At 38.9% G+C, this 19,237-nt stretch overlaps 1 protein-coding gene across 1 annotated transcript; it reads right to left on the bottom strand.

Annotated features, from left to right (window-relative positions):
* Window positions 1–15: 15 nt before the first annotated feature.
* On the bottom strand, window positions 16–17,503 carry arid2 (AT rich interactive domain 2 (ARID, RFX-like)). Its single transcript, XM_055154017.1, is given in 18 exon segments — window positions 16–690; window positions 950–1,073; window positions 1,260–1,345; window positions 1,435–1,573; window positions 1,885–2,039; window positions 4,122–6,199; window positions 6,557–6,756; window positions 7,061–7,195; window positions 7,276–7,354; window positions 8,061–8,225; window positions 9,456–9,665; window positions 10,145–10,241; window positions 12,634–12,869; window positions 14,175–14,228; window positions 14,231–14,243; window positions 15,189–15,256; window positions 15,839–16,143; window positions 17,451–17,503. Coding segments are annotated over 18 exon segments (4,293 nt in total). The 3' UTR covers window positions 16–594.
* Window positions 17,504–19,237: the final 1,734 nt, after the last annotated feature.

Below are 19,237 nucleotides of genomic sequence, written 5' to 3'. Positions count from 1 at the left end.
GAAATTTGCACAAGAAGTGGTTTAAGAAAGACTTAGTACCACAGCCATGATTTAGCCTTTATTTTTAATTGAACCATAACAAATCGATTTGAAATAAATCATATTGAATCGTATCGAATCAAAAGCTCACTGTATCAAGATATGTATCGTATCGGCAACTTCCTAATGATATCCAGCCCTTGATACGAGAATAGTTATTAGTCTCTGTGGGTAAAGTTCAGTGTGGAGAATGCATAGTACAAGAACAGTAAAATAATAAAAGTATCAATAGATATGCAAGATAAAGTATATACAGATATATAAAAGTTGGAAAATTACTGTAATATAAAAAGGACAATTTGGTGGTGTCTTTGCTCATATGCATTTGTTATGATTCATAATGTTGTGCAAGTGCATCTATATTTTTATTAATGACGCCTCTAGTCAGGTCTAGTCATTTAAAAAAAAAAAATAATAAATAAATAAAAATAAAAAATCACAGTGCATCACAGTCCTCATCTCAAAGCTCACTGTTCACAGGTTGCTGATTGCACAAAGAAGTGTGGACTCCTGTGACTGCTTCAGTGAGAGTTAGGGTTAGGGTTACTTGGACACTTACATGCGACCACAGTCTGAGTGCTTTGCTATGTTCTTTAACGTTAAGGCAGCAGTGAGTCGTATGTGTTTCGTCACTGGTCCCTCCTTTTCATCCTGCAAAAGAAAAAAAATAAGCTTTATTGTAGATAACAAAAAGTGTTTTATTTCACAGAGGCAAGCTTCAAGTTTTCTTCACAAAATACTATTGAATCCCAGTTTCAAGAAGAAAATCTTTCACTTACAACAACTAATAAATATCTTACTACAAACACTATTCTTCTAATAATATCTAAAATCTTACCAATAGAAACACACATATGTATTATTTACAACATAGAGAATAAAGATCTGAGTTTGTATTGGTGGTACTTACAGTGAAGTCCCTAAAGACGAGGTTTCGAGAGCCACGGCGCAGGGCCATCAGAGCTGCACTCGGATGATTGACAATAGCTTTTGGTGCTCTTGGTGCTGGAGTACTGCCCCCCACTGGTGGAGTCCTGAAAGATATCCAACATTAGAATTATTAAATTATCGATTAACAACAATCCCCATTTGGGAAGACAAGCAAGAAGAAAGGATATTGCATATAATTTGTTTCCTTTTAGTATTTTCAATGCATATTATTGGATCCAGGAGGAAGGAGTACAATATCTTGGCAATCAATTTGATATAAATCTACTCACTGAGAGGAAGTCTGATTAGGACTCTGCGCCCTCTGCTCCTCCAGCTTCAGTCCGGCCAGTAAAGCCTCTCGAGAACAGTGCTTATCCTGGGGAATATTTAGTTCAATATTTAGTTACATTCACTGCGCTGTACAACACACTTCTGCTCTCAGCTTATGGTTAGTTATATTTGTACCTGTAGATGTGTGATGAATGAGAGTCTCTGCCGGGGCAGGGGGTCACAGCCCTCCCACTGACAGTGGCCTCCATACACCTCTTTGCCTCCGTGTTGTGTGGCTGCGTGGTAGAACACCTTGCTAGGTGTGTCAAACCACCTACACATAAACAGAAAAAAGAAGGGGTTAATAAATTTTACTCTTTCAATCTTTCAAATGATTCTTGTTCAACAAACACAATAAACACATCTCTCTGACATCAAATTTGTAACCAACATTAGATTTATAGCCAAGTCATAACCAAAACTGCCAAACATTTTTGTCAGTGTTACTCCACCTAGGTGCTAAAATGTTTACTTCAGGTATGATGGTCACAACAACCTTCTACAAAGTCATGTTCTCATAAAGGACTTTTGAAAAGAATCTACTAGACCCAAATCTATGCATTTTAAAATAAACTGTGGCCATACCTTTTGCAGGATTGCCACAGACACTTGAAGTTTTGCCCTGGTTTCCTGCTCTGCTCCGGAGCAGGAGCTGCTGAAGGGGGCAGAGGTGTGGGTTGAGGGCTGGACACTGGGGCCGGCTGGGACACAGGAGGAAGAGGGGGCGACGTTACTGTGGGCTGTGGACCAGAGGCATGAATTAATACCACGTAGAAAAGATCATGAGACCAATGTTTAATTCTTATCAAGTAATTACAGTTCAATAAGATAGCAACATGTACTCTTGTAATTGAGATTACTGCCACATTCTAAAAACCCAGAACAATTTTCCAGTCATTGTAAATGTGGGGATGTCACTTCAGGTTTTCAGCTGTTGAGAAATACATATTTGTGTTCAGAGGTATATTGAGGACATTTCACTCAGTCAGGACCAGAAAATTGTAGTTCTCAAAAATAATTAAAATCAGTTGCAAGATTGTCCATTAGCTGTAAATTAATTATATTCTATGAAACTATTACCTTACATTTTTTATTACATACACCTGTCACGATAAGAAATTGTGAAACACGACATACTGCTACAGATAACTTTTATGATTAACTACTTTATGCCACTAATTAAGATTTCAATAATGCAAGATACTCCTAGTTGACAATTTTTATAGACAGCTTAATTTAAAAAGACATGAGCTGCAACAAATAAAACAGCAAAATTTACCAATAATTAGACATCAACGAGACTCATTCATGTCTCTACAGCTCTATATTACAACAAAAATACCCAAAAGGAAATGTGCACATGATAAATATTGAGCCCAAAAATGTATTGTTCCCGCTTTCATATAATGAATAATAAGTTGATACAGTAATTATCGTGAGAGGCCTACTTTAACAAATATAATGATTAAAAAAAAAAAACCCAGTAACTTCAAAATATCATCTGCAAAAAAACTACATAAATGACAATAAAAGGATTGGTCTGTTGGCAGAGAAGTAGCCTGCGCCACAGTTGCTCTCATGACACAAGTTGCTCTCTCGGCCATTTTCTCATTTTTTTTGGAGGTGGGTATCAGCGAGAGCCACATACTTCAACTGGCCTCACCTTCTTAACCTCCTATACAAACACTCACCAGTTGACTGGACACATGATCTATTCTGATGGTGGATAATCAATGCACAATAATATTTAGAATTTGTGTGAATAACATGTGGACATCTTATGAGCAAATATCTTTACTTGTGTCATATGTAAAAGCACCATTGAAGTTTGTTCCCTTCATGCACCAGAATAGATCAGCATCAGTAAATCAAAGTAAATAGTATTTTTGATCTCAAGCAATACATTTTCTGTCCCGAAAGCTGTATTTAATAGGACAGCTATACTGTGAAATCTGGAGAGAGAGAGAAGGACATTCAGCCAACTGCCAAGGCTGGGATGCGAACCCACAATGCTGAGGTGGTAAAACATAAATGCCACTGCCTTAAACAGCTATATACCCAACAAGCACAGAAATATAGATTTATATCTTAACATCCAGATTTAACCGTACATTGAAAACTGCAATCCCTTCCTCTGAATGACTGAGTATGATTGTGTCAGACAGTTAGGACACACCAGAAGAAGACCTGAGGCTTTAGTAACAGATGTCCAGCTGCTGTGGTCAGGGTTTTTCCAACACATTTAACAGAACATTAAATCTGTCTCATATCAGACCATTACACTTGCATCTGTCATTTAAGTGATATAACAGTATCTATATAGGCTTTATCTAATGGAGAAGGAACATTGTGTGAAGTCCTGATTAGTACGGGCACACTGACAGTGTCAAAAACAGGAAATACTAATTTTATAACAAAATTTTTCTTTTATCAGTAAAAGGTAGAACAGATATTATGAAAAAGTCAAACATATTTCTTCATGATAATTCAACACCAAGTAGTGGGGTTGCAATGATAGACTTTGCGTCACAATATTCAGGTCTTGACTTTGATATGATTGATATATTTATAAATATTTATAAATGTAATGTACTTTCTACTATAGCGTGCCAGTGTGTTTTCCAGTTAGTAAGCCGTCTAACACATCTGCTGTAATGCGCAGTTAAAAATATTACACAACTTTTTAGGGGGTGGATTTTATAACTTTATCTTCTTGAGCAATGTTCTCCTCACTGAGCAGTAAACAGAATTCAGTTTCACACTCAATATAACCACAAAGACATCACATGTATTAGTTTAAAGTAGAGGTACAGCAGACTCACCTGTCCTGTACTGGTGGGTTGTGGCGCACTGCAGTTCCTCTGGGTGGCGCTCTCTATTGCTACTTTGGCTACTGTGCTGGGGTCTGTGCCTGCGGGGACAGCCACCATGGTGGAGCTGCTGCCCGCATTGTTGGGGTCACTGATGGTGATGATACGCACTCCCACTTTGTTTGGGATCCCAGAGGCCACCGTTCGCTCCTCCTCCGCAGGGCGTTTGAGGCAGCGCCCCTCGGAGGAGACCCCGTTAGCGTTGGACTGGCTCTGGACAGGGACAGGGACTGGGGGAGGGGAGGAGTGTCTCAGAGCAGGCACAGCGGGCCCTACAGGTCCATTAGAGACAGTCTGGGGTCCATTGGTGAGGGCTTTGGCAGTGTCCTGCTGTGGGACAGGCTTCTCCGAGGGGTCCACCTCCCCATTCCCCATAAACTGTTTGGAAGCGATGTGATTTGGAATGTTTTTGTTAAAATTCACCCCCTCAAAGTCACACACCCCGTTCACCAGAGTCTTTTTGGGTTCGGGGTGCTGCTCTCTCTCCTCCATCATTGGGGAGTGCGCCTGCTTCCCATTGGCAGGATGTCCCTCTGAGGCAGGGCCGTTGAGCGCCCCCTGGCTGTTCCCTGAGTGGTATGGAGGTAGATCTGACTCCACGCACTTGCGCCCATTTAGCAGCTTGGCCCCCTCCGTCACCCCGTTACTTTTGGCAGAGTCTTCAGACATAGAGTTGTTCTCCATGACTTCTATCTTCCTCTCGTGGATGTGCAGTCCTGTGGCGTCCTTGGCCTCCTCCTCCTTCTGACAGATGATCTTGTCTCCTCTGAGGGGCGCTGGAGGTGGGGGCGGCGGTTGGGGTGGTTGTAGCACGTGCTGTGGGACTGTCCCAGATGAGAGTGAGTTTGGTGGAACACTCGGCGCCACTGCTCCCTGGCTAACAGCAACTGCCGCCGTGGAACTCGTGAACCCCGTGTTGGAAACTACAGTGAACGCCATCCCAGCGGCGGCACTGGGAGCCTGGATAATGGCCGCTCCTGATGAACTCGTCGTAATGATTTGCCCCGGCATTAGCAACGTAGGTGCAACCGGTGTCTGTATCTGCCCCGGGACCAACTGGACATTTAGCTGCTGTGGTTGAGGGGGCTGGTAAAGAACCTGTGTACTTGGGGCAATGGCGCTGTTTGGAGGCGGTACTTGTGGGGCAGGTAGTATTAGCTTTCCCCCTGGTGTCGTGGGACCTCTTTTTGGAAGCAATAGCTGTTTGATTAAGCTTGACTCTGTGGAGGTAGGCTGCGGTGGAGGAGCAATAGGGGACGCTGGAGATAACTGCGGTCTTTTGGACAGGGTGTGGCTGATGTTTTGGTTTGAATGCATGTTATTGGGTGAAAGCGTGCCAGAGGTGGAAGAGGAGGCTTGCCCTGTTGCAATTTGAATAGTTTGGGGTGTAGGGTTAGCTAAAACTATCTGGTGAATGGCAGGATTGTATGTTTGCGACTGCTGTGGACTCACTATTACTACGCTTTGATTTTGATTGGCTATTGAAGTAGCAGGAGCTGGTTTGGGGGCAATATTTTGAAACGCAACCCTAGAGGCTTGTGAATTAGGTGCATTTGGGATAGTACCCGTGCCATTTCCTGTTAAAGATGAAGTTTGAGAAGGGTCCATTTGTGGGGAAATTTGTGGTTGTTGGATTGGCGGGCACACACCTTGTACCCGCGCCGTGAGGATGTGGCCAGGTGGTACTTGTTGGAATAATGTGACTGGGGTCCCACTGGGAAGCATAGGAGAGTGCTGTTGTTGTGGCGCAGAAGGGACAGTAGAGGGCGCTGTGTTTTGAGTGATTTGCGGACTGTGATGTTGCAGAGCGGGTGAGGAGGAGTTGAGGGGGATTTGAACAGCCATAGGAGGTCGGATGTTTGGGACAGGTTGTTGTTGTAGAGGTGGTTGTGGGTTTTGGGTGATCTGAGGGGAGATTTGAGCAGGTAAAGGGGGGCGTGGAGGGGCGCAAGGCTGGGAGGGGTGCGGAGAGTCATGTGAAGGTGGAACTGGGGGTCGGGGAAACTGTCCGGGATGTCCTGGTGGTAAACCTGAACGGACACAAAGATGAAAGAAATGGTTAATATATACTGAACTACATATACAGTCCTTTGCAAATGACTCATGTAGCCTTCAATCTGCAGAGTCAACAGAGCTTCCTAAACCTTAACAAGCCAACAACAACAACATGATTTTTTCAGTTTTTGTTTTCAACTAAAACAACAAATGGTATAGAAGAAGATACAGGCAAAGTGATGGATGACACATGCGTCAGCTAGACCAGATTATGTATTATTTTCAAGATATTTTTGGGACACTGGTCACCTGTAAGTTTCTACTTCTGTGTTCAAAATAACTCATTTATGATAAAGTAAATAAGGAGTCTTATTAATGGACAGTGCACATACCTGGAGGAGGAGCTTGTGGGTCTCCCGGAGTTTCGTGCCGAGCCACAGGGGGTGCTGCCGGGTTCTGCTGCTGCTGTTGATAGTAGAGCTGAACAGGCAGAGGGATCGTTCTCCGCTTGATCCCAACCAGGAGAATATGGAGCTGTCCATTTGCCTTGGACTCCTCCTGCCGCCGCATTGTGTGGTTTGGGAACACAGTCCTGTAGGGAAAATTCATTAGGGCACTGATGGTAGACTATGATTAAAGAGGCTGTATAATGAGAAAAATACCAATTATTACAATAACAAACAATATAACAATCATATTTAAGATTGTCAACATGTTCAAAAAACAAGGTTGATTTTGAGTATTTGTCAACATTTATTTGGAATCAATATTGTGCTGCAGATGAAGATGAATGTTGACTCTACATGTATTACAGCACTTATTTTATTACTTTCATATCAATAGAAAGTGAAGGCTAATACAAAGGTTGGCATAGTGTAGAGAAGCTAAGTACTGACCGTAGACATTTGAGGAAGCCCGTGGAGTTGACAATGTTGGTTCGTCCCATTTTGCTGCAGGTGGTCAGATATTCCGAGTACATGTCCGATCTGGAGACGCTGCCCTCTGGACTGGTCTCAAAGTGTGCATTCAGCCTAAAAGGAAAGAGAGGAAATTAACAGGTTGGAACAAAGACTTTAAATTATCATAGCTTGACAAAATGTTTCAAACGTACCATTGCAGTGTGAATTTCTCCCCATCAAGCTCGACGATACCCGGAGGAGGTTGGGTGGGCTGCCCTGGGACTCTCGTCACTGAAAAAGGCATAGAAAAAGCCATATACTTAATTTCAATGCACATACATATATTACCCATTATATAAAATGAACAATGGAAATTCTATATTCTATACATGCAATTTGATACGTGAATCAGCTGCAATGACTACTGAAACGGTAACTCTGATTTTCTCCCTTTTTTATTGACAGTTTTACAAGTAACTTCGCACAGGTATCTCAAAGACTTGCTTGGCTTTGAATGCTAATTTTGCAAGCAAGCGTCCTGTTCGAAAAGAGCAAAAGATAAAAATAGCCCATTTTTCTGTGTTTTTATTAAGACTCCACTGTGGAAGGTTTTGGTGAAAACAGCCCTGAGACACAAATTGGCACATTTTTCAGTTTAAGATGCTGGTCAGGGTTTTCACTTTTTGTAAAGATTTAAATTTTATGTCCTCACTTTTATCTTCAAAGCAATATAAAGTAGTGTTCTATAGCTTTTAATCTCCTCTTTGGCCTTTCTCTTGTCTCCTGTGAGCTCATTATCTTTTTACCCACATATTCACTATCACACATCTATTGTATTACAGATGGAGTGACTAAACCAGGACTAAATAAGACCTAAACATTGGGAAAAGCATCAGACCATGAAATATTTTTCAAAAGTCTAACCCTTGAATCCCCACTAGATGTCACCAAACATATACAACATAATATAGTGCTTTCATTCACAGTCAAGTCTCACCTGGTGCTGGGGCTCCCGGTACAGCTGAAGGGACTTGCTCTACCAGCTGAGGGCGCACTTCAGCAGCCTGTTCTGCATTAGCCTGGTGCTCTATCAACCTCACGGCTGTCAGGGCATCAGGGCCAAATGTGTGTAGGTCTATGGATACTAACCGTACTAACAGGTCTGTAGGAGAGAGAAGGCATGGAAATGAATCAAGGTCAAGAGGTTGCAACCAAAAATATCTGATTTCTGCAGCCCTAAAATAAGCTGTGTGTTTCAGTTTAATACATTTATTTACCTGTTTTAAAACATGCAACAAGGAAAGTGCATTTAGTAAAAGTAAAATTAACAGAACATAGCTAAATAAGGACCTTTTCTCTGAATGCCATATCAGGGTAGTGGAAAAGTTCCATCTGCACTGTGTAATGAATTGTAAATAAAGCTTCACGTGTATTATGTTATTCAGAGCATAGCATACCGCATACCCATGTCAAACTTTACAAGAATAGTGTTCCCCGTTTATATGTATTTGTGATTCCAAGTTCTTTAGAAATCACAGTCTCATGGTCAGAATAAATTGGCATTGTTAGCAATGGTATAGAATGTCCCTACACCATTGCTAACATTTGAGACATGCTGCAAAACAATACAATGACCTACCTAACCTGTGTTAAGGGCTATAAATCTAGCCATATTAGGCCAAGGACTCCCTTAACAAAAAAAAAGAAAAAAAAAAAAAAGAAAGAAAAGAATGATGCATATCAAGGGCCTATCCTATCCTATCCTTTTTTTTTTTTTTTTTTTTTTTTTTTACACAAAGAATGTCTGGCAATACTTCAAGGTGCACTAGAGTTCCTTGTAGGGTTGCCAAACGTATTGGCAGACTACTCCTGAAATGAGATTCTCATTTGAACAAATATCAATACTAAAGCTTGGGCTGTATCAGAACAAGTATAAGACCACACAGATATATATATATACACCGATGGGCCACTATGGAATACCTGGACTGAGGGATTACACAGATATAAGACAACATGGTAATATAAAAGAAAGTACTATGATTTAATGTTGAAAATCACAAAATAAATAATATTATAATAATAATATAAGAGTGTTTTTATTCTCATTGTTGTATCAGAATCAGTATTGAGAATTGATTCTATTCCTTAGTATCAAAAGTTAGAAAAATCGCTAGGTAGATAGATTTCAGATAAAAAAGTACCTACAACTCTTCAAAAACATTGTTTGAATAAAAAGTACAGGCAAGTGACATTTAAATTCCATAAACTGTACGAAAACACCATAGCCTAAACAAAATCTATGGGAAACACTGAGCTACACAAATTAAGTAGCCAAAATATTAAGGCACCTCATCAGAATAAAGTACATAGGTCCATAAAGTGTGCGTACCTATACTGTGCTCGACAGAGGAGATCTTGCTGCAGGGCACTTCTCCGAGCTGAGCCAGAAGGTAGAGCACCTCCAGAGATGCCATGAGCAGCATGAGGTCCGGCAGCGTGAGCAGAAGCATCACCTCCCTGTACGAGTCCTGATCCACGTACTCACAGATCAGCACGCCGTTGTCCTCCACTTTACTCAGGTTACCCAGGATCTCCATGGCTACGAAACACGACCGGACACAACAGTTAAGATTATAGATTCATGCAGGTTTCGTTCAGATGTCGTTGGTACATTGTAAAGTACTAAAGTGTTTAGAGGAGATGGGACAGGCAAAATAATATATGTAATTTGTAAGTGATGGTTAGTAATTATGAAAATACAATGTTGCTTCTAACTAGGGATGAGCAAATAATTATTTTAAATCAAGTTTTAAATTATCCTCTCTCAGCAAAAGCATGCGGTTTGGAGCAGAGTTCAGATGTATTTTTCTGTTAAATGTCTGAAATTCTTTTTATGTTAAGGAAATTTAAATTGCAAGATATTTTTAATTGTTTTTAGGAAGACAAAGTAAAATGTGATCCAAAGTTGAGGGAAAAAAAGCTGTAGCACGAAGTGATTTTTTGCACCAATATTGCAAAAGTCTAAAAGACGTTTTAAGTATCTTGAAGTAAATATAAAGTTTGGCTCCAAAAACTCACCTCTCATTTTGAGAAACCGATCTCTGGACATCAAGCATTTGGTGATAGTGTGAAAGATCAGGTGAGTCGTCCTGAAGTCTATGGGGTCCAAACACAACTGAAAGAAGAAACAAAATATATGTTTAATATTATGTTTTCTGAAATCAACGTGCCACTGTTTTGCATCTTCAGTAAATCAAAGGATAAGAGAGATTTGTTTTGATCATATATAATGAACACAATATCTGTAACCTAGTTGCTTTAATCTAAAGTGCATTTTCTACTTCTTACACATTAAACTACCAGTATGCACCGAGGAGTACAGACTAATAAGATCAAAGACTGCATCAGGGCCACTGTGCACACATTATCTAAAAATACTGCCCTCGTTAATTTATGGAAGCGTTTGAAATTTATCTACCAATCTCTAAAATATATTGTATGCTGGCTGTTATATTTTTAGGCTCAGAGAGTATCAGATTTCCTTTTGGTTTTAATATGTGTGTGGTGTATTCTGAAAAACAGACTGTGTGGAGGTGACACATCGCACCATCTGGCAGCACAGCCCGTTTTATTAGTCAATGTTTCTGCAGCTCCAGCGCTCAAAGGCAGTCTCTCCAAAACCAGCATTACTTTAAAGCAGATTTCAAATGGACTCATCTCATTAACCAATTGACTACTGTGGCTGTCATACATGTCATTTAGAAGTGATTCTGCAGAGTAAATTAAATAAAAAGATTGAATCAGAATTAAAAGTAAAACATCTGCCAAGTCACTGTAGAGCTAGAAGACATAATTTTCTTTATTACACCTAAAATGGAAAAGTCACAACAATAAATAAGGAGTATTAAAGAAAAATGTCAAACTATTTTAAATTATTGATGCCAGTTGAAAAAAAAAGTTATTCCAAATGACCATTGTGCAAAGGATTGATTTTCTCTTACTCATCAGTGAACCCATTTGAAAGCAGGTGAACAGTCTGCAATTACACTGCTATTGCAATACAATAGGAATAATAGACCTGTATGAGCCATTTTGATTGAATATTCCTGGTCCTGCCTTGCCTATGTGACAAAGTACTTTTTGGTTTAGCCCACCTGTAACTTCCCACAATTAGGCCTGTCAGGAGAAATTACAATATCAGCTTATAGTTCAATATACGAAAACTAGAACAATATATTTTGGGGCTCAATATTTATTATGTGCACAATTCTTCTGTACAAGTAGGGAGATTTTGGGTATTTTTGTTGTAATATGATATTTGAGCTGTAGAAGCGTGGACAAATTCCATTTATGGTTAATTAGAGGTACATTATGCCATTTAATTGTTGCAGCTCTTGAATTTTAATGAAAGTGGCTAAAATGGTTTATTGGGATTATTTTGAATTATTTAAATCTTAATTAGTGACATAAAGTAGTTTCAATATTATCATTAATCACAATATTTCTCTGTAGCAGTATATTATGCTTCAAAATTTGTTTGCTGACCCACAGTTCCTCTTGATCATGTCAACTTGTAACCATAGATAATCAAGTTAGAGGCATTTTATTTTAACTGCTACTTGTGGAACACGCCTCAGGAAAGCCATACATTTAAGCAACCACAGTGTCAGTATGGACTCTGTTTACTGCGACAACAAAGTAAGGATTTGTTGCTTCTGAGATCAGATCATCTAGCAGTGTTTCTCACAGGTTGATACTAAGACTATGGTACATGGCACAGATGATTCATATTTCAATAATTTTATTTAATACAGTATGTTGGTGTTTAAATGTTACTTATTGCCTTTGAGCAAAATAACACTGATTACACATTGAACTTGACTTCTATATGTTTATGATAACACTACAAGCATAAATTATAATTTGCATCTTTAAAATCTGGCAGCCTTTTATCTATGCTTAGCCAGAGACCACTGATTCAGCCATTACAAAGTTAGAAAGTCAAACCATAAAACTGACCCATGTCCACAATAATTTTTTTTTTACATTTAATCTGTTACATCCAAAATAGATGGCTGTGCTCCTGCCAGCCATAATATATATTTTTTTGCTTGAAGTCATGCATAGAATGTAATCCCCAAATTTGGTACAAATCCGATATTGACATTTCATGTCTAAGGTAGGGGGTGCTACAGTGTACCACTGTATTGGCTTTATTATCCATTACATTTAGGCCAGGATCACGCAATTGTGATTTGAATTTAAGCTGTCTAGACCAATGCCTGTGGGCATGAGAAGTGTAACAATTTTTCACCAGCACGGTCAATCCCACACCTGGTTCGGGGACTTTTCGTCAAAGTTTAGGCCTTCAAAATCTCAGCTGTTTGCAAGGAAAAATAATAATAGATAAGAAGAAAGAGTCGAAGAATAATAGCCCTCGCCAGTTACCCTGTTACTGGCTCGGGCCAATAACTGCCCCAGAGAACCCTTTTGCTCTAGATATTACAATGGTATCCAGTGAAAATAAACCACCTCTTATTCCCACTTCTAAAATGCATTTCTCTCACCTCTGCTGCGACGTTCCCGAGCGTGTCCAACCCGAGCTGTCGGAGCGAGATGAGGCTGCAGTGTGCGCAGAGCAGCAGGAAGCGCAGGCACGTCCGGTTGGCGGCAAGCAGCTTCACGTTGGCCTCTTCGAAGGACAAGTTTCTCAAGATCACCGCCACCTGCAGCACCCTCTGGGACTCCATGTCGCTGATGCCCTGGGCCCGCGGGGGGTGGAAGAGCCAACACTCACTGCCTTCTGAGAGAGCGACAAGGGGGAGAGTCAGAGAACCACAATAACAAGTCCAATTTTAAAACCACAATGATGGGGAAAAGTTTATACAGTAGAAAGTTTTCAACATAAATTAATAATAGTTTCTTATTTGGCCTGGAGGGAATAGACCACATAGTTAAATTAAGTCTTTTGTGGAGGTTTGTGTGTAAAGGCACATGTTTTTCATTGCAATAAAGATCCAAAATGAAAGAACGCTTGCTTTTATTTTAAGTCTACTGTTTGGCGAAAAAGTTACATACTGTGGTTTAAACTATTTAGTAAAGGACCGACTTTGGCCTATCCAAGTGACTTTCACAGTACCTGCTAAAATGAGTAGCTACTTCTAATACTAGATGAAGTATTGATTGTATCTGGCAAGCCCTTTCCTTCTTTTTTTTTTTTTTTTTTTACAACCCTAATAACGATAGTATATCTCCCAATAGTAACATTCTGTGCTAGAATATATCGAACAGCAATATATCCTATTCGTAATAAAGACAACTGGGATATTAGTTAATTCCCACTTGAATGTTTCAAGTTACGACTTCAGAATGTTCAAGCTGAATTACCTTGTATGTAAACAATAGGGCTAATGCTACAGCCTATATGCCTAAATGCTATATCTCGCTGCAGAAGCTAGCTACAAAAAGAGGGAACTTCATAGACCATAGTTTTGCTCCATTTTGGAAAGAAACTAAAATGAACTATTAATATTAATGACTGACTTGACTAATACATAATATAATAAAATGACAGTAGACAGTTATGTAATCTCAGTTATTCTTGTCACAATAACTAAGATACACAAACTTCAGCTATAAAATCTAAGATAAAATATGGTAGTTCAATTAAAGAGGAACCCAACACACTTTCTAAATGGTATAACCTGGAGAACAACAATAACAATTCCAACAATTTATAAAAAGACAAGTGCATTTTGGTGGTCCTAGTTTACTTGATACGGAAGCCTCAGAGGATCGAAACTACCCATCTCAAATCCATAATAAATAAATGTAGGAGACCACACTTATCCTGGTTAACCACAGAGAGTGGTTACTCTCACACTACAGCTCAGCATAACTTCAATAAGAATATATCACAGTTAGACAAAGCTTTGAACGTGGGCCTTTGAAGCAGCAGCCTTCAGCAGCTGTCAGTAACTTCTACATCAAGACCTTTAATGCAGAGAAATCTTAAATAACAGATAGCTCAAATTGGCATAGCATTTGCTGTCGATAAACTACTTGGAAAGAAAAGAAGAGGTTGACATAAATGTAATGTGGCATTTACCTTGTGCTGGACTAGTCTTATCCCAAAGGAGCTCTCTGACTTCATTGTCTTCACCACCTCCTTCCAGAACTATATTGACCAAAGACATTTATTAATAAAGAACAACTGTTAATGTAGAATAAAAAACAAAAAACAATCGATTGTGACAAGTGTGTTTCTTTTATATAGTGCTGTTCCACCTTCAAGGCAGTCAAACACGCTTTACATCAAGTAACCACTCACCCACTTTCATTCACAAGTGTACAGAGACACCAGGGGCACTGTGAGTTAAGTGTCTTGCCCAAGGACACGACGATAGTATTCATCTGTGGGAGCTGGGATCTGACCGCTCAAGCAATGATCTTTATGTCGAAAGCAGGATTTGAACCGCAAAACTACAGATTAGAGGGCAAACACTAGTGCTACTGTCACCCAAGTTGCCTCAAATCAACTTTAATGACCAAAGAAAATAAGTTCTATGGTTGTGTTTTATTATCATTTCAAAATCTAGCGCTGTTGCAAAATGAAAGCATGAATTACTATTCTAAATGTGGATGCATATCCTAAGCAAAAATGATTCTATTAAATAATTCTTGGGGGCAGATGATGGATAGGCAAATAAATTGTTAATGTGATGATTTCAGCTAGTTTAACCGCCAAGTCTTACACAGAAATGATCAGACTCAGAACTTTTTTTTTTCCAAATACGTACTACACAAAAATATGCAATCAATAGGAAAGATTGGCTGTTGTACTCCATGCATTCGCAAACATCCAAATTTCAAAGGCATCAAGACAGCACTGGCAACATCAAAATTAACCAAATTAAATGAAGATAAGACTGGACCTTTACACAACCATCTCAACAATCAATATTAAGTTGTTCAACTGTCAGACAATAATATTTTACAAAACACCAAGATAAGTTACAAACAAAACATCTCATATTGTGAACATGATAAATAGTTTCTACAACAAAAAAACATTGTGAAAATGCAGCTAGAGATAACAAAAGTCGTGTAAAAGCAAATTTACCCTGACAAAGTCCCGGGAGGTTTTCTCTTTCCAGTCTGTCCCAAAAACCCCAGAAAAACTGCCGAGCGCTGCAAACACAAACACGACATTAGCACAAAGACTCTGATTTAACCACACTTTCAAACTAGACTGAAATAGCTTTGCAGGAAAAGCAACAACATCTCCATGGAGACAAGCAGGTAGAGCAGGCAGGCTACTATAAAAGTTACAGTGCTTCTTAAATTAGGATGTAGACATTATATTTTGAATGCAAGTAATTACATAAGAGTAATATTATTGTGTACGAACTAGAAATTAACAGATGTGGAATTTTTCCATGGGCAATGCCAATACCAATTAATATTTTTTAGGCAGATATTTTTGGATTGATTTTGATTATTTACCCCAAAGTTTGTAATTTAAATGTACTACAATGTCATAAATGTTTGCATTTAAAGGGTTTAAATAAAGCTTTGTGTACTCTTTAGGCATTAGGTAGGCCAAAACTTTAAAAAATTTAAGGCAGATAGCCCATAAGCTTAAACAAGAAAATATCGGCCCAATATATGGGTCTAACTCTAGTGTCAACAATGAGGACAGATATGGTCAAAGTGTTATTCTTAATTAGTTAATGACTACAATAATCAAACTTTACTACACAGTGAACTTACAGTCATCGAAGACCCCTGCATGGGCGAGCAGGAGCGTGACCAGTTTGGGGTCCTTGTCCAGCTGCATGGCGTGCTTGCTCTCATTGGAAAGCAAAGTGCAAACGTTGACCGCGAAGTCCACTTCATTTGGGAGCCCCGACAGTAGAGAAAGCACCAGTTTGTTGTAGTCGCACGGGGCAGCGAAGTCTGTGGACAGGCCGTAGCTTTGGCGCAAATAATCTAGAGAAAAAGGAAAACATAAGTAAGTGCAATGATGAAGAAAGGGGTATTTTAAGTTGCATGTAATTTTGTGGTATAATGAGATACTATGTTATTTGTTAAAGGTGCATAGACATTTCTGGTGGATGGTCTGTCAAATGCTTTTCTCCATGGAAATGTTAGTGCTTTGTCTGGAATGTTTCACAGTATGGTATTAAACCTTTCTGTCTTTATGGTGACCAAACCACAGCAAGTTAGAGGTCAGATATGGTGAGAGGCTTTTGACTTTTTGAACCGCTCACATCAGAATTCCTGTTTTTTTTTTAGCTATAAAAATCACCTATAATTTGATAAATGTAAGGTCAAGCTGTTTAATGTTATACTGTGGGACATTCCAGGCAGAGAAATGACATTCATAGAAACAAGCAGGTGACAGACCCTCCACTAGTAACATTACACAATGCACCTTTAATGAAGGACTGATATGCAGTGTTCATCATAAAACCCAAAGAAATTTACATTGGATTAACTATCGACTCCACACACTTGACTCAGGTGTGATAACTGTAGAATAAACTAACTGTAGGAGTCAGAGACTTGGAGAAGAGGTACGACAATGAACACAGAAAGAGTTTATTTACCATCAGTACGGGAGATCTGAACCCTCAATATAATGTGATAGTGCTATCCATTCTAGTCAAGGCCAGCCCAGGTATGCTTCTGTTGTAGGGAGTATACCTCCGATGGCACAGGCTAAGATAACTAGCTGGCAGAGAGTGTCTTCTGTATACCACAGAAATTGAATTTCTCTAACAATCAACGGTGTCCAAACTTTTTTCACTGGAAGAATATATTCGAACCAGACAGCCACAGACCAGTGTCGATACAGTGAGTCATTCATTTGATGGATTTAACACAGCTTTGACAGAGCCACTGTATCTTTAATAATGCTTAGAACAGTTATTTTAGGTCTATATCACAATGAACCGTGATGCTATTGAGGTAGTGGTGGCAGAATTACTTAAATTTGTAGTAAAAATTTGCCTATGATCAGTTGGGCCAATTCAGCAGGGGGAGGGTCATAGTTCGGATGTGTCTGATCTACAACAATGCCTTATAATGCAAAAATGATAAAATCATAGGACAGGACAAGACTTACTTTCAGAAAACATGACATCTTTACACTTACTAAATTATTGTATTGCTAATGGAAAAGGCAAGCACATTTCACAATTAAATCTTGGATAAAAGCATGGGATTAACAATAAATGTTAAATGTTTCTCTTTGGCAATACTCACACACACAAAATCATATTTTTTAACATCAGATTTTTACATTGATTGATTTCAACTAGGGCACATGTAGCAGCATTATAAGTGCATACATATTCAAGAGAAATTAACAGTCACCAACAGCCAGCATAACAAATGAGCCTCAGACACCTGGATTTCCAACATGCTTTTCATGACCCATTTGGCCCGGTGCTTCTGTTCTTCCCCATTCCTGTGAAATGCCTAATTCAATCATCATTCACAAGTGTTCACCTTTTATATTTCCATATTTAAATAATACACTGGTCCCATTATTTCTGTTTAACCAGGTTTAAAGAGTTTTTTTTTTTTTTTTAGCTATGGTCAGGTGAGTTAGCTGAGGCATGTCCAGCTTGAGTGAGGAACATGTGGGTTAACTTTAACTTTAATAGAGTTTGTCTCTGGGCGGGTCGACTGCTGTGATTGGTTTAGTATAATTAAAACAGCTCTAATCCCAAAGTCAAGAGGAGTGAGCATGCATTAAATTATGTCACTGAGCAAAATCAATGAATGAATGTTGTTCCCAGTTTTGCTGTAAAACGTCTACTCCACACTGCATTATCAGTTTCATTCTGTCCTTAAGATATTAATGAGAAACATGTGAAAAACGTTAATTCCTAATTTAACAGTTTGTAGGGGTCTAAAGTTTTCCTAATTTCCTTGGTTCTTAGCATGCCAACAACGCACTTTCTGAACTCCGACAATAAAACACTTATATTGAAAAAGCTACTCTTAAAGTCAAAATGAGACCTGTGTGCTGTCTATAACAAATTATATACATATTGGATTAAAACTTTAGACAAACATCTGGTACAAACACTTCATTAACTAAGACTTAGTTAACACACTAAGTTAAGAGTATCTGTGATGTGTATCAGGTTCAATGAGTGAAGGACCAAACCGACAAACTACATGTTTAAGATTATGCACAGGCCAAAGTATGAACTTTTCTTTGCTTAATCATATGTAATTCTAGAGTTACACTGAGGTCATGCTGTTGCCTTTGCAATTCAAGTAGTCCACTTATTTGAGTGGCCACTTATTTGAAAGCACAGAAATACTGATTATATGTTTGTGTTAAATCTTGTTACACAGCGATCCACTGCAGATTGCAACTATTAATTTTCCTGGACTTTTTGACTGTAGAGTGGGTAGTGCACAAAAGGATTTTCATTTTCATTATAAAACAACAATAGTACTTATTGTGTGTGTGCTCTGCTCTAGCACACAGTTCATGATTTGGTCTGATTTTAGATGCATAAAAAATGCAGCTACCTCCTAAGATGCGAAACCTAGCAACAATGAAACAATTTGATGAAGCATTTAATAAACTTGAGAACAGAAAGACAAGCTACCAATGGATTGGGACAGCTTCTAGCGTTTGTATCTGAAAACGCAATATAATAACTGCTTGCCACACTTCACAGCCCTGGATCAAGCAAAACTTAACATTAACTGAATGTAATGAGTCACCAAGTAATAAAATGTGCAGAGCAAAATGAAGAGCGTGGAAATCTAAAAGCCCTCTGGTGGTGTAAGCTAGCAAGTCACTCTTTTATTTTGACATTGGAGAAAGTAGAAGTGTTTTGATAAAGTCTGAACTGATGTGGTAAAACAAGAAAGCATGTGGTCCATAACAAACACAGAGCAAACCACAACTTTAACTTCAGAGGCTTCCATTTGTAGCTTTGGCGACATCATGTGGGCAAACTGGACACTTCAAATAAACCTTTTGGGATTTATCATCTAATAATTCCATTTATCATTACTATGCAGTGTTTAAATGTTTACACATTCAGTCGTTTAATTAGTTTATTTAACAATTATAACATGAAATATTTGTTATGTCTTAACTGAACAAGACTAATTCAGGTATTAAACTATTTAAAT

The sequence above is a fragment of the Boleophthalmus pectinirostris genome, unplaced genomic scaffold (assembly GCF_026225935.1).
Source record: "Boleophthalmus pectinirostris isolate CB_2022bp ecotype Guang Dong unplaced genomic scaffold, ASM2622593v1 HiC_scaffold_18, whole genome shotgun sequence".
In the NCBI taxonomy this organism is placed as follows: Eukaryota; Metazoa; Chordata; class Actinopteri; order Gobiiformes; family Gobiidae; genus Boleophthalmus; species Boleophthalmus pectinirostris.
The sequence above is the reverse complement of the archived record's forward strand: the minus strand, read 5'-3'. Positions and strand labels throughout refer to the sequence as shown.